The sequence below is a fragment of the Oncorhynchus masou genome, chromosome 2 (genome assembly GCF_036934945.1).
Source record: "Oncorhynchus masou masou isolate Uvic2021 chromosome 2, UVic_Omas_1.1, whole genome shotgun sequence".
Lineage (NCBI taxonomy): Eukaryota > Metazoa > Chordata > Actinopteri > Salmoniformes > Salmonidae > Oncorhynchus > Oncorhynchus masou.
In genome coordinates, this window is record NC_088213.1 from 22119284 (window position 1) to 22133041 (window position 13758).

The 13758-nt window shown below is 43.6% G+C and overlaps 1 protein-coding gene across 2 annotated transcripts in view; it reads right to left on the reverse strand.

The window, feature by feature from the left end:
* Window positions 1-13758, reverse strand: part of LOC135556954 (talin-2-like) — a 134870-nt gene that overhangs the window by 44830 nt on the left and 76282 nt on the right. For both annotated transcript variants that reach the window (XM_064990339.1, XM_064990340.1), the window contains 7 exons: window positions 12508-12636; window positions 6380-6493; window positions 6086-6199; window positions 5667-5801; window positions 5348-5476; window positions 5120-5222; window positions 3796-4004 (listed from right to left, as the gene is read on the reverse strand). In XM_064990339.1, the coding sequence (XP_064846411.1) occupies window positions 3796-4004; window positions 5120-5222; window positions 5348-5476; window positions 5667-5801; window positions 6086-6199; window positions 6380-6493; window positions 12508-12636 (933 nt within the window). The remainder of the gene's footprint in view (window positions 1-3795; window positions 4005-5119; window positions 5223-5347; window positions 5477-5666; window positions 5802-6085; window positions 6200-6379; window positions 6494-12507; window positions 12637-13758) is intronic.

A 13758-nucleotide genomic window follows, 5' to 3' on the forward strand; every position in this document is an offset into this window, starting at 1 on the left:
CTTCTGTTTCCAACAGAACATATGCCAACCAATATGTCTGTGTCCCTGTGGGGCCGAGCAACAGAACGGGAGTCGTGCTGCTGAAAGGATTACTGAATGCACAACTAGGACGACCTGAAAAGATAAGAGACACAATTGAAGCCTTTTATTTGGTAAGATTTGAAAGAGATCATCATCCAAAGAGGAATTCAAGGACTTTCATTGGATTCCATTCAAAACCAAAGGGATCTTCAACACCATGTAAAATGGGTCCTATTTCTCTCTCATTTGCAAAGGAACAGAACAAACACCACAATACTATGTCCCGTCTGTCCCTTTATCTGCAGTAGCATCTATAGATGCATCATTTATTCATCTGGTGGGAAGGTTATAGGGGGAGGACCAGGCATTAATAATTGATGTGTGCTTAAAGCTGTGAATCTCCTGCTACAGCAGGCGGAGGATGAACACCTCACTGTGTTTGACAGGTGATCAGTGTTATGTTCAGCTGGGCTGATAAAATGTGAACTATTATTTGTCTACAAAAAGTTATTTATTTTACAACCAGATACTGAAGTTGTGAGAGGTGATCTGTGGAAGCTCTACAATAAAAATAGTTGCCTCTCACTTTACCTTCAGTGTAACACAAGCCAAGACTTTCTGAATAAAAGTGGTGATATTAAAACTCTAGTAGCCCTTTGGTTGTCTAAGAGCACCAGCCACAGCCAACTCCATTCAGACAGAGGACAATTATACTGAACAGATGGAAAATATGGATGTTAGCAGAGCCATATACAGTTGAAGTCAGAAGTTAATAAACACCTTAGCCAAATACATTTAAACTCAGTTTTTCACAATTCCTGACATTTAATCCCAGTAATAATTCCCTGTCTTAGGTCAGTTAGAATCACCACTTTATTTTAAGAATGAGAAAATAATAAATAATGATTTATTTCAGCTTTCATTTCTTCCATCACATTCCCAGTGGGTCAGAAGTTAACACACTCAATTAGTATTTGGTAGCATTGCCTTTAAATTGTTTAACTTGGGTCAAACATTTTGGGTAGCCTTCCACAAGCTTCCCACAATAAGTTGGGTAAATTTTGGCCCATTCCTCCTGACAGAGCTCGTGTGACTGAGTTACGTTTGTAGGCGTCCTTGCTCACACACACTTTTTCAGTTCTGCCCACAAATTTTCTATGTGATTGAGGTCGGGGCTTTGTGATGGCCACTCCAATACCTTGACTTTGTTGTTCTTTAGCCATGTTGCCACAACTTTGTTAGTATGCTTGGGGTCATTGTCCACTTGGAAGACCCATTTACGTCCAAGCTTTAACTTCCTGACTGATATCTTGAGATGTTGCTTCAATATATCCACCTTATTTTGTGAAGTGCACCAGTCCCTCCTGCAGCAAAGCACCCGCACAACATGATGCAGCCACTCCTGTGCCCCACGGTTGGGATGGTGTTCTTCAGCTTGCAAGCTTCCCCCTTTTCCCTCCAAACATAACGATGGTCATTATGGCAAAACAGTTCTATTTTTGTTCCATCAGACCAAAGGACATTTCTCCAAAAAGTACGATCTTTGTGGCTTCTTCCTTGCTGAGCGGTTTTTCAGGTTATGTTGATATAGGACTCGATTTACTGTGGATTTTTGTACCCGTTTCCTCCAGCATCTTAACAAGATTCTTGCTGTTGTTCTGGGATTGATTTGCACTTTTTGCACCAAAGTACATTCATCTCTAGGAGACAGAATGCTTCTCCTTCTTGAGCAGTATGATGGCTGCGTGGTCCCATGGTGTTTATACTTGTGTACTATTGTTTGTACAGATGAACGTGATACCTTCAGGCGTTTGGAAATTGCTCCCAAGGATGAACTGGACTTGTCAAGGTCTACAAATTATTTTCTGAGGTCTTGGCTGATTTCTTTTGATTTTCCCATGATGTCAAGCAAAGAGGCACCGAGTTTGGTGGTAGGCCTTGAAATACATCCACAGGTACACCTCCAATTGACTCAAATGATGTCAATTAGCCCATCAGAAGCTTCTAAAGCCATGAAATCTTTTTCTGGAATTTTCCAAGCTGTTTAAAGGCACAGTCAACTTAGTGTAATTAAACTTCTGACCCACTGGAATTGTGATACAGTGAAATATAAGTGAAAGAATCTGTCTGTAAACAATTGTTGGGAAGATTACTTGTATCATGCACAAAGTAGATGTCCTAAACGACTTATCAAAACTATAGTTTGTGAACAAGAAATGTGTGGAGTGGTTGAAAAACTAGTTTTAATGACTCCAACCTAAGTGTATGTAAACTTCTGACTTAAACTGTCCATACACATAGCAGAGCCTTTTAACGAGATATTCAGTCGTGGCCAAAAGTTTTGAGAATGACACAAATATTAATTTTCACAAAGTCTGCTGCCTCAGTTTGTATGATGGCAATTTGCATATACTCCAGAATATTATGAAGAGTGATCAGATGAATCGCAATTAATTGCAAAGTCCCTCTTTGCCATGCAAATGAACTGAATCCCCCAAAAAACATTTCCACTGCATTTCAGCTCTGCCACAAAAGGACCAGCTGACATTATGTCAGTGATTCTCTCATTAACACAGGTGTGAGTGTTGACGAGGACAAGGCTGGAGATCACTCTGTCATGCTGATTGAGTTCGAATAACAGACTGGAAGCTTCAAAAGGAGGGTGGTGCTTGGAATCATTGTTTTTCCTCTGTCAATCATGGTTACCTGCAAGGAAACAAGTGCCGTCATCATTGCTTTGCACTAAAAGGGCTTCACAGGCAAGGATATTTCTGCCAGTAAGATTGCACCTAAATCAACCATTTATTGGATCATCAAGAACTTCAAGGAGAGCGGTTCAATTGCTGTGAAGGCGGCTTCAGGGCGCCCAAGAAAGTCCAGCAAGCGCCAGGACAGTCTCCTAAAGTTGATTCAGCTGCAGGATCGGGGCACCACCAGTACAGAGCTTGCTCAGGAATGGCAGCAGGCAAGATGTGAGTGCATCTGCACGCACAGTGAGGCAAAAGACTTTGAGGATGGCCTTCCTGATTGTTTGGGGCATCCGGAATAAAGCTTGTCCAGAGAAGACAAAGTGAGCACTACCATCAGTCCTGTGTCATGCTAACAGTAAAACATCCTGAGACATGTGTGGAGTTGCTTCTCAGCCAAGGGAGCCATGAATAAAGAATGGTACCAACACATCCTCTGAGAGCAACTTCTCCCAACCATCCAGGAACAGTTTGGTGACAAACAATGCCTTTCTAAGCATGATGGAGCACCTTGCCATGAGGCAAAAGTGATAACTAAGTGGCTCGGGGAACAAAACATCAATTTTGGGTCCATGGCCAGGAAACTCCCCAGACCTTGATCCCATTGAGAACTTGTGGTCAATCCTCAAGAGGCGGGTGGACAAACAAAACCCCACAAATTCTGACAAACTCCAAGCATTGATTATGCAAGATGGGCTGCCATCAGTCACAATGTGGCCCAGAAGTTAATTGACAACATGCCAGGGCAGATTGCAGAGGTCTTGAAAAAGAAGGGCCAACACTGCAAATATTGACTCTTTGCATCAACTTCATGTAATTATCAATAAAAGTCTTTGGCAGTTATGAAATGCTTGTAATTATAATTCAGTATTCCATTGTAACATCTGACAAAAATACCTAGATACTGAAGCAGCAAACGTTGTGGAAATTAATATTTGTGTCATTCTCAAAAATGTTGGCCACGACTGTACAGAAGCTTCATCCCTATATGGCTCTGCACGTTATTGTACTGAAGTCCCACACTCACCTGGGCTAGCCTCTGCTGGCTCTCTGAGTCACCGGGAGAGACCAGGGCCTGCTTGGCCTCATTGATTAGCATGGCCGAGCCTTCCATAACATCACAGGCTGAATCCAACATGGACGCCGCTGTCTGAGGGTTGGTGGTAGAGGCTGCCACGCCCCGCGCTGCCTGGGCTAGAGTCTTCAGGGCCTGGGCTGTCTCTCTGGCTGCTAACCCTGGAGGAAAATATACAAATGGTGAGTAGGGTTTGGAATGCTACAAATAAAGAAGAGTTATTAAGGAAGTAGCTCTCTCTCCACTGCCGCGCGGCAAGCTCTCTCTCCACTGCCGCGCGGCAAGCTCTCTCCACTGCCGCGCGGCAAGCTCTCTCTCCACTGCCGCGCGGCAAGCTCTCTCTCCACTGCCGCGCGGCAAGCTCTCTCTCCACTGCCGCGCAGCAAGCTCTCTCTCCACTGCCGCGCGGCAAGCGGTACCGATGCACCAAGTCTGGAACCAACAGGACCCCGAACAGCTTCTACTCCCAAGCCATTAGACTACTAAATAGTTAACAAAATAGCTACCCAGACTATCTGCATTGACCCTCTTTGCACCAACTCGTACCTCTGTACATTAACTCGGTACTGGTACCCGTGTATAATGCCATGTTATCATTACTCATTGTGTATTTATTCCTTGTGTTCTTATTTTTTTCTATATTTTTCTCTCTGCATTGTTGGGAAGGGTCCATAGTAAACATTTTACTGTCAGTCTACACCTGTTGTTACCAAGCATGTGGCAAATGTATTAAATGAAAAGGACTGTTTGCATTCAGATGTGTCAAACATCCACATACATTCATAAGATTGAATTAAGCCTTAATAAATGCATTTTATGACCTCCGATATCCATAGCCCTCTCATGTTGACAGTGTGCTATACCAGTTAGCAAGAGCCTCTGGTTTAGTTTCATAAGGTCTAAACTATGACTGCCTCAACAAGGGAATGCAACATTTCAGCTTCAACACAACACATTGGGGAGGAATCTAGTAAATTGAATCAGCTTGCATTACCCCATTAATCTAGACAAGATTACTGAAGGAATGTCACATCTATTGAAGTAGGGGAAGGATTTCTTCTGCTTTAGTCTTTGTGCTACTTTCCAGAGAGTAAAGGTTGAATCTACTATTGACCTTGAAGCATCAAAATATGTTGAAGCTTTCAGTAGTAACAGTAAAATATGTAGTCAAAAGTGAAATATACTATTATAGACACTTCCTGGTGGGGCTATGGAGTTTGTTATTTAGCGGTATTGCTCTAATTAGAATGGGAGCCCCAGGGCAATAGTACAGTACCTGTGTAGTGTTCATTGCCCTGTGCAGCACAGGTGAGCAGCTGAGCCATGGAGGATCCCACAGACTTGGAGGTGCTGCCCAGGTCCTGAGCACACTTCTCCATCTGCAGAGAGAACAGTACACAGTACATCAGACACCCAGACAAACAGACTCAGCAATGGATGAAAGAGTAAATCACTAGAAGTAATGAGAGTCGTTGATTAATTCAATGAATCAGATTTCCCTGACCGATTCTCCAGGTAGTGGTTTCAGCTGCATGTCTATGGCAGCCATCTTGGCGTCTTGGAGCTCAGTCTTCAGAGTCTGGACGGCTGTGAGAGCTGAGTGGATCTCCATGGGGCCGCAGGCTTCGTGGGCCTAAAGAGCACAAGGAGAGAGCAGACCATTGAATTAGTCATTCTAGACTGACAGTTTTTATCCCATCTGAGCTGGTATTTATTGCCCTAGTCTATCAGAAGCTGGCTCGCCCTAACAGGGGATAGGTACCCTCACAAAGTGACAGAGGTGAGCGACAGGTATGACTTAAGTGTGTGTGTGTGTGATGTACCTTCTGTGCTACGGTTCTGAGCTCTGCCAGGCTGGTGGCCAGATTTTTGGCACACTGACCCAGCTGCATAGCAGCGGCCTGGTCCATCACCGTGGGAACAGACGACTTCGCTGATGTCACCATCTTACTGCCAGGCTGTCATGACAGAAACAGGAATGTCAAATGTCAACAGAGAAATGTCAAATTCATCCCAAGAAGATGTTTTGTACCAGAGAATATATGTCTTTATTTTAATCTATTATGACTACAAAACCCAGCCTTGCCCAAGTATTAGACATCATCACCATCATCAATAATATATCTTTAGAAGCTTTCAAGCACACACACACATACACATATATCAGCACTGTACAATATATTGAGATCCCTTCATTCAATATGTGGAGAGATTAGGAGCCAGACTGGCACTGGTGGAGTACCTGTAGGAAGTTCTGACTGGTGATGATGAGGGCTAGCTGGGTAGTGAGGTCTTCAGGCTGGGCCTGGCTGCCCCTTACTCCCTGGACCAGCTGGGGAATGTGGTCTGCCATGGCCTAGTGAGCCACACACATACATAAACAGTCAACACACATACAGTATTCAACCACAGTTTCTATATAGCTGTAGCACCTATATAGCTGTAGCACCTACTGCATAACTACATTAGGCATAGAAAGTGTTCAATGCAAGCAACTGGCAATGTCCCCTGGCATTAAGAGACTTATCCCCAGTACCTTGCAGCTCTGCACCAATTGCTGGTGAGCGGCAGTGTTCTTGTTGGAGGCTGCTGCATTCTGGGAGGCAGCGATGGTCTGGGTGGCTGCAGCTGCAGCTTGCTTGGCGGCATTCTGTTGGAATGTCACACACGCCAGGCATGTTTAGAATCACTGCCTCGACGAATCAAAACACACACAAGATGCCTCTCAAATGGCACCCCATTCCCTTTATAGTGCACTTATTTTTACCAGGAGGCCCATGGTCAAATGAACCGTACTAAAGGGAATAGAGTGCCATTTGGGAGGCAGACAGTCTCCAGGGTTCCTCAGGTCAGAGGTCAAATATTTGTCGTGCCATCTTTAATGTCGGGCAGTAGGGTTCAAACAATCTCCTGATTTGGTATTTTATTAGGATCCCCATTAGCTGTTGTGGGAGCCTCTGACCCACTCAAAACATAAACAATACAGAACATTAACAGACAAGAACAGCTCAAGGACAAAACTTCAACTTAAAAAAGGCACACGTTGCCTCCATATCAAGACATACACGCACAAACTATCTAGGTCAAATAGGGAAGGTGTTGCTTTATTGTTTTTTTGAAACCAGGTTTGCTGTTCATTTGAGCAGTATGAGTTGGAACGCAGTTCCATACAATAATGGCTCTATATAATACTGTACGCTTTCTTGAATCGGATCTGGATTTGGGAACTGAAAAGACCCATGGTGGCATGTCTAGTGGGGTAAGTGTGTGTGTCAGAGTTCTGTGTAAGTTGACCATGCAAACCATTTGGGATTTTCAACACGTCTCTTATAAAAAGAAGTAATGCAATTAGTCTCTCCTCAACTCTTAGCCACCTCTCCCCTTCTCTTTATTACGGACAGACCTCTCCCCTTCTCTTTATTACGGACAGACCTCTCCCCTTCTCTTTATTACGGACAGACCTCTCCCCTTCTCTTTATTACGGACAGACCTCTCCCCTTCTCTTTATTACGGACAGACCTCTCCCCTTCTCTTTATTACGGACAGACCTCTCCCCTTCTCTTATTACGGACAGACCTCTCCCCTTCCTCAGACCTCCCCTCCTTCTCTTTATTACGGACAGACCTCTCCCCTTCTCTTTATTACGGACAGACCTCTCCCCTTCTCTTTATTACGGACAGACCTCTCCCCTTCTCTTTATTACGGACAGACCTCTCCCCTTCTCTTTATTACGGACAGACCTCTCCCCTTCTCTTTATTACGGACAGACCTCTCCCTTTCTCTTTATTACGGACAGACCTCTCTCCATCTTTACAACCATTGAATCTATGTTTTGACCATGACTGTTTACAATCTAAGGTAACACCAAGTAATTTAGTCTCCTCAACTTGTTAAACAACCACACCATTCATTACCAGATTCAGCTGAGGTCTAGAACTTAGGGAATGATTTGTACCAAATACAATGCTCTTAGCTTTAGGACCACCGATTAGAAAACAGACTGCAACTCTTTGTTAAGGGTTTCAGTGACTTAATTAGCTGTGGTTGCTGATGTGTATATGGTTGAATCATCAGCATACATGGACAAATATGCTTTGTTTAATGCCAGTGGCAGGTCATTGGTAAAAATATAAAAGAGTAGAGGGCCTAGAGAGCTGCCCTGCGGTACACCACACTTGACATGTTTGACAGAGAAGCTTCCATTAAATAAAACCCTTTGAATTCTATTAGATAGCTCTGAATCCACGATAAGGCAGAGATTGAAAAGCCACAACACACGTTATCTGCAACAGGTTATGGTCAATACTATCAAAGGCTGCACTGAAATCTAACAGTACCGCTCCCACAATCTTCTTATAAAACAATCATCAGTCATTTGTGTCAGTGCAGTACATGTTGAATGCCCTTCTCTATAAGCATGCTGAAAGTCTGTTGTTAATTTGTTTATAAATAAATAGCACTGTATTTGGTCAAACCATTTTTTCCAACAGTTTGCTAAGAGCTGGCAGCAAGTTGATAGGTCTGCTATTAGAACCAGTAAAGGCCGCTTTATGTGATCGATACATGGACAATCTTGTTTAGGGCTGTGGCGGTCACAAAATTTCATCAGCCGGTGACTGTCAAGCAAATAACTGCCGGTCTCACGGTAACTGACCATTAATTAACCCATCTGGACAGGAGGAATACCTATGTGAGAATGCTGTTCATCGACTACAGCTCGGCATTCAACACCATAGTACCCTCCAAGCTCGTCATCAAGCTCGAGACCCTGGGTCTCGACCCCGCCCTGTGCAACTGGGTACTGGACTTCCTGACGGGCCGCCCCCAGGTGGTGAGGGTAGGTAACAACATCTCCTCCCCGCTGATCCTCAACACTGGGGCCCCACAAGGGTGCGTTCTGAGCCCTCTCCTGTACTCCCTGTTCACCCACGACTGCGTGGCCACGCACGCCTCCAACTCAATCATCAAGTTTGCGGACGACACAACAGTGGTAGGCTTGATTACCAACAACGACGAGACGGCCTACAGGGAGGAGGTGAGGGCCCTCGGAGTGTGGTGTCAGGAAAATAACCTCACACTCAACGTCAACAAAACTAAGGAGATGATTGTGGACTTCAGGAAACAGCAGAGGGAACACCCCACTAACACCACTAACATTGAGTGGCTGCTGCCAACACACTGACACTGACTCAACTCCAGCCACTTTAATAATGGGAATTGATGGGAAATGATGTAAATATATCACTAGCCACTTTAAACAATGCTACCTTATATAATGTTACTTACCCTACATTATTCATCTCATATGCATACGTATATACTGTACTCTATATCATCGACTGCATCCTTATGTAATACATGTATCACTAGCCACTTTAAATGATTTAAATGTAAATGTAAATGTAACTATGCCACTTTGTTTACATACTCATCTCATATGTATATACTGTACTCGATACCATCTACTGTATCTTGCCTATGCTGCTCTGTACCATCACTCATTCATATATCCTTATTGTACATATTCTTTATCCCCTTACACTGTGTATAAGACAGTAGTTTAGGAATTGTTAGTTAGATTACTTGTTGGTTATTACTGCATTGTCGGAACTAGATGCACAAGCATTTCGCTACACTCGCATTAACATCTGCTAACCATGTGTATGTGACAAATAAATTTGATTTGATTTGAATTAACAAACACATTTAGCATCTCCTGGCTTTCACATATAGCCTACAAACCATTTTAAAAAGTCCAATAAATCGATGTAATATAGCTTCCCCCTTCACAATAAATCCATGATTTATTTTAGACAGGTCTAAAGAAGCATGATAAGAAAATTAGTCTATTTCAGAAGAAAAGAATAGCATACTCTGAGTTGTCCTTATGTTAGGTCCTGATGTGGCTATGTCAAATGGCTGTGGGCTACACTACTTAATTTAGCAGATACGATTTGATTATAATTCTGTGGCATTATTTTACATTATTTTATAGTATGAAGAATACAATTGAACAAAGCTGAATAAAATAAATATTTTCTCCAAAACGATTCATTTGAGGGAGTGAGCACATACGCACACACACTTTTCTGTGTTGAGTGGTTAACAAAATAAATAGGTACTCCGATATGCGTAATAGAATCACTGCCTCGACAGTGGGCTATGTTTATCTTTTGATTTTTAATACATTACAAGGCTGCATGATGAGACTAATGATGATTTGAAAACTCTCGAAAGGCATGAGCTCGGCTTTGTTTTTGCACAGGCTGTACACACGCCAATAGTCTCTCATTCACAATTTGACAAGCACTTGATAATGCCTCGAATTTCAGTGGCATCACCTTTGTGGCTGTAATGCACCCTAAAAACCCCATGCCGTTTGCAGTGCTTCGTTGTGCCCTTCTCACTGAGTGTGCAACACAACCCGAAGCATCTCTCACTCACACGGCTCTCTGTCATATCCAGTTCCGAGGTACATATTGGAGATATTGAAAGAACTGTCCACATTTACTTTTCGTCAGCCAACAAGATGAGCCTAACGAACAGCAAAAGCACGAGCCTATATCAATCTACTATCTCCCATAGTACAAAAGTCGACCTATTCTATTCTTTGCAAGAAATAAATATTCTATGAATCACTCAGTGTGTGTAAGTGAGTCTGTGTGTGCTGTGGGGTTGAAGCTACAAACCCATAGGCTTTGCTCTCTCATCCCTTCCAGGGTTTTGGGAGGGAGGGTGGACAACGAGTCTGTCATAGCGGATGTCAGTAAAGTCCCCACACTCTCTGGCAGCTTTCATGGCCAAGGTAAGTTCATTCCTCTTCTGGTGCACAGCTTCAGGATAGTCCTCATTGAGGAAGGTATACGTTCCTCTCAAGTTCTCGGCTTTTTCCACAACAGCTACCTTGTCCTTTTTTTAAATTTTATTTTAAATTTCTGCTTTATTTAACAAGTTAGGCTAGTTGAGAACAAGTTCTCATTTACAACTGAGACCTGGCCAAGATAGAGCTAAGCAGTGCGACACAGAGTTACACATGGGATAAACAAACGTACAGTCAATAACACAATAGAAAAGTCTATATACAGTGTGTGCAATAAACCTCAAGAACTTGACCACTACGGGCCTGTCACCTGGGCCGGTGGTGGGCTTTCCAGTTCTGTGGGCGTGCTCCAGCTCAATCTTCTTGGAGTCCATCTTCTGTTTCTCCGCAATCATTTCCCTCACTTTGTCCTCAGACTCCATCCAGGTCTCATGTGGCGATTCTGCAATTACGTCCACAACCATGTTGTTCCGCCTTGATTGTCCCTCGAGATAATTTGTTCTCCGTCAATGTTATCATGGATTCACACACAGAACTGATGTCCTCTCTCAATGAATTACAGACTGCTGTCATCTTGCCCTTCTCCTGTTTAAACTCATCGAGCTGACCCTGGGAGAACTGCAAACTGTTCTTCAGGTCCTGGACCTCTCTGGTCAGGTCGTCCATTCTTTTATGAGATGAGTCCACCAGTATTTGGACAAAACACTACAAGCCATTTTCTTATTGTTGAAACAGCATGTAGAATTGTTGTTGTTGTTGTTGTTGTTCATTCACCTGTGACAGAGAGACACACCACTGTCCTCAACAGTACTCCTGCCAGCTTTGGTCTTTGTCATGGTACCTAGCAACGTAGGTTACGCTGTTACTCCTCGCAGTTCCAGACAGGGCAGGTTGCAGGGAAGATTGAAAACAACAAACAGCAGGGACCTAGACAGCCACAAGCCCGGGACAATCTGTGATCCCAGCCACGGGCTGCGTTCAAGCCCTCAAGAAAACCCAGCTAGCTTGATAGGCAGCTCGCAAGCAGCTAAACCAAATAGCTGCTCAGAACCGGTCTTGGTCGGCAGGATCACTGGACAAAGAGTAGCAGACCCAGCAACTGATGCCAACTGCGCCTCGGGATCCAAACTCAAAAAAGGTAGTTAGATACTAAGAAACTTTTTTAACACACTTTCAAAACACCAAACCGAGCTCACCCTCATTCCGCGTTTCACAGTCATATGTAAAATGGTCCTTTTACATTTCAGTGGCTAGTAGCATGACGATCGAAGAATGATACTGGATGGTCTCTACTTTCATTTGAAGGAAAACAATGACTTCTCAGAATGTAAACAGGAAGGGAAAGGAAGTTTCTATAACAGTTGAATGTACCCAGAGTACACTGTAGCTCTCCAAGCACACTCAGTAATGTCCTGTACTGTATATAACAGTTCTTGCATGGTTTACATCAACAGTTGGAAATAATAGCTCTGGTAATGTAATCACCTCTTCACGTTAACCTAAAGCCCAAAATAATACAGCACATCAAAAATACTATTTCTAGACTTTCACTCAAAGCCTGTTGTTTTCCATGCGACTGACAATGTGGTGTGTATGTAGAGCAAGATCTATGATGAGGAGACACAAGTGGAAGTGCCTGCTTACTCAGCCCCAGAGCCATATACAGAGTTTCACAAACCCATTAATGGGACGCCACCTTAGCACCAAACTCGCGGAGCCACCCATAGTATACTGTACATATATGGCTCTGCCCAGCCTAGCTCAGACTCATCCAACTGACCTCTAGCCTGTTAATGAGCTTCTTCTTGATGGCGTTCAGCCTAGCTCAGACTCATCCAACTGACCTCTAGCCTGTTAATGAGCTTCTTCTTGATGGCGTTCTGAGCTGCAGCGTTGGTGGCCACGCGCAACCCCTCAGCCGCCTCCCTCAGTCTCTGCTGCTGGTCCTCGTTCTCTGGGTATGCCGCTGCGCCCTGTTACACACACACACACACACATGGACAAAGGAAGACACCTCATCCATCATTAAACTGGAGCAGATGGAGATGCATCCAGGGAAAATGCTAGAGTCCAACTGTAATCATGTCCGTTTGTAATGACAGCAGCTCTTCTTTGTCTATCTATCAACATCTTGTTTATGAGGAAACATCAAGATTCCTTTTCATTACCTCCTCCTCTGGCTCCAGCTCTCTTTACCCTCTCTTTCTCTCCAGTTGTCTCTGATTGTACGTGACTGGGTTCAGTTCACACAAACCAATATCCCTAAGAGCCTCTGTGCGTCCTATTGTTGAGGGAATGAAGAGAATCTAGAGCCTAAGCTTCCATGCCATTTAGTTAATTAAGCAGCCAGGCGCTTCCCTCACCTGCTGCTGAATGTAACCCTCCACAGTACATTACAGCAGCCATCTTATATCTCTCTAATACACACACACTAAAAACACACCACCCACAGCCCCAAGGTGATGTTTATAGTAAGCCCAGACTAATGTGAAGAGACATTACAGTACTAATTCCTCAAGAGTAGAGGGGAATAATGTGATTGACTGTTGAAATGCAAAGCAGTTTTTTGATAACAGTGTGTCATGTTTGCCTGTACTGGGCTGGCTATCATTGATACTATTCGCTGCTTCCTGTATGCCAGGTTAACTGTCACTTATGTGTGATCACAAATTGTCACTGAAGGGAAAACCAATCGTATCCTAATAATAAAAGGGATTGGAAATGAAAACAGATTAGTGTCCGAAATTAAACCACATGGCTCATGTCCAGATTTCTCAGCACACAGCTTTGAGAGAAAGCCAAACGAAGAGCTGCCATCTTCTGTGGAGTCTCCACTACTGACACAATCCTTTCTCCATGCCCCAGCAAAACCTTCTCTACCCTCAATCAATCAATTATATGACGCATATATTAGCATCGTATAATATAGATTTTTTGTATTCCCCCGAGACCCTGGGTTGCAGGGATCAGCTAATGTACGGCAACACTGGAGCAATTAGCATTAAACCACAAGACCTTCTGGGTCTCCACTACTGACACAATCCTTTCTCCATGCCCCCAAAACCTTCTCTACCCTCAATCAATCAATTATATGG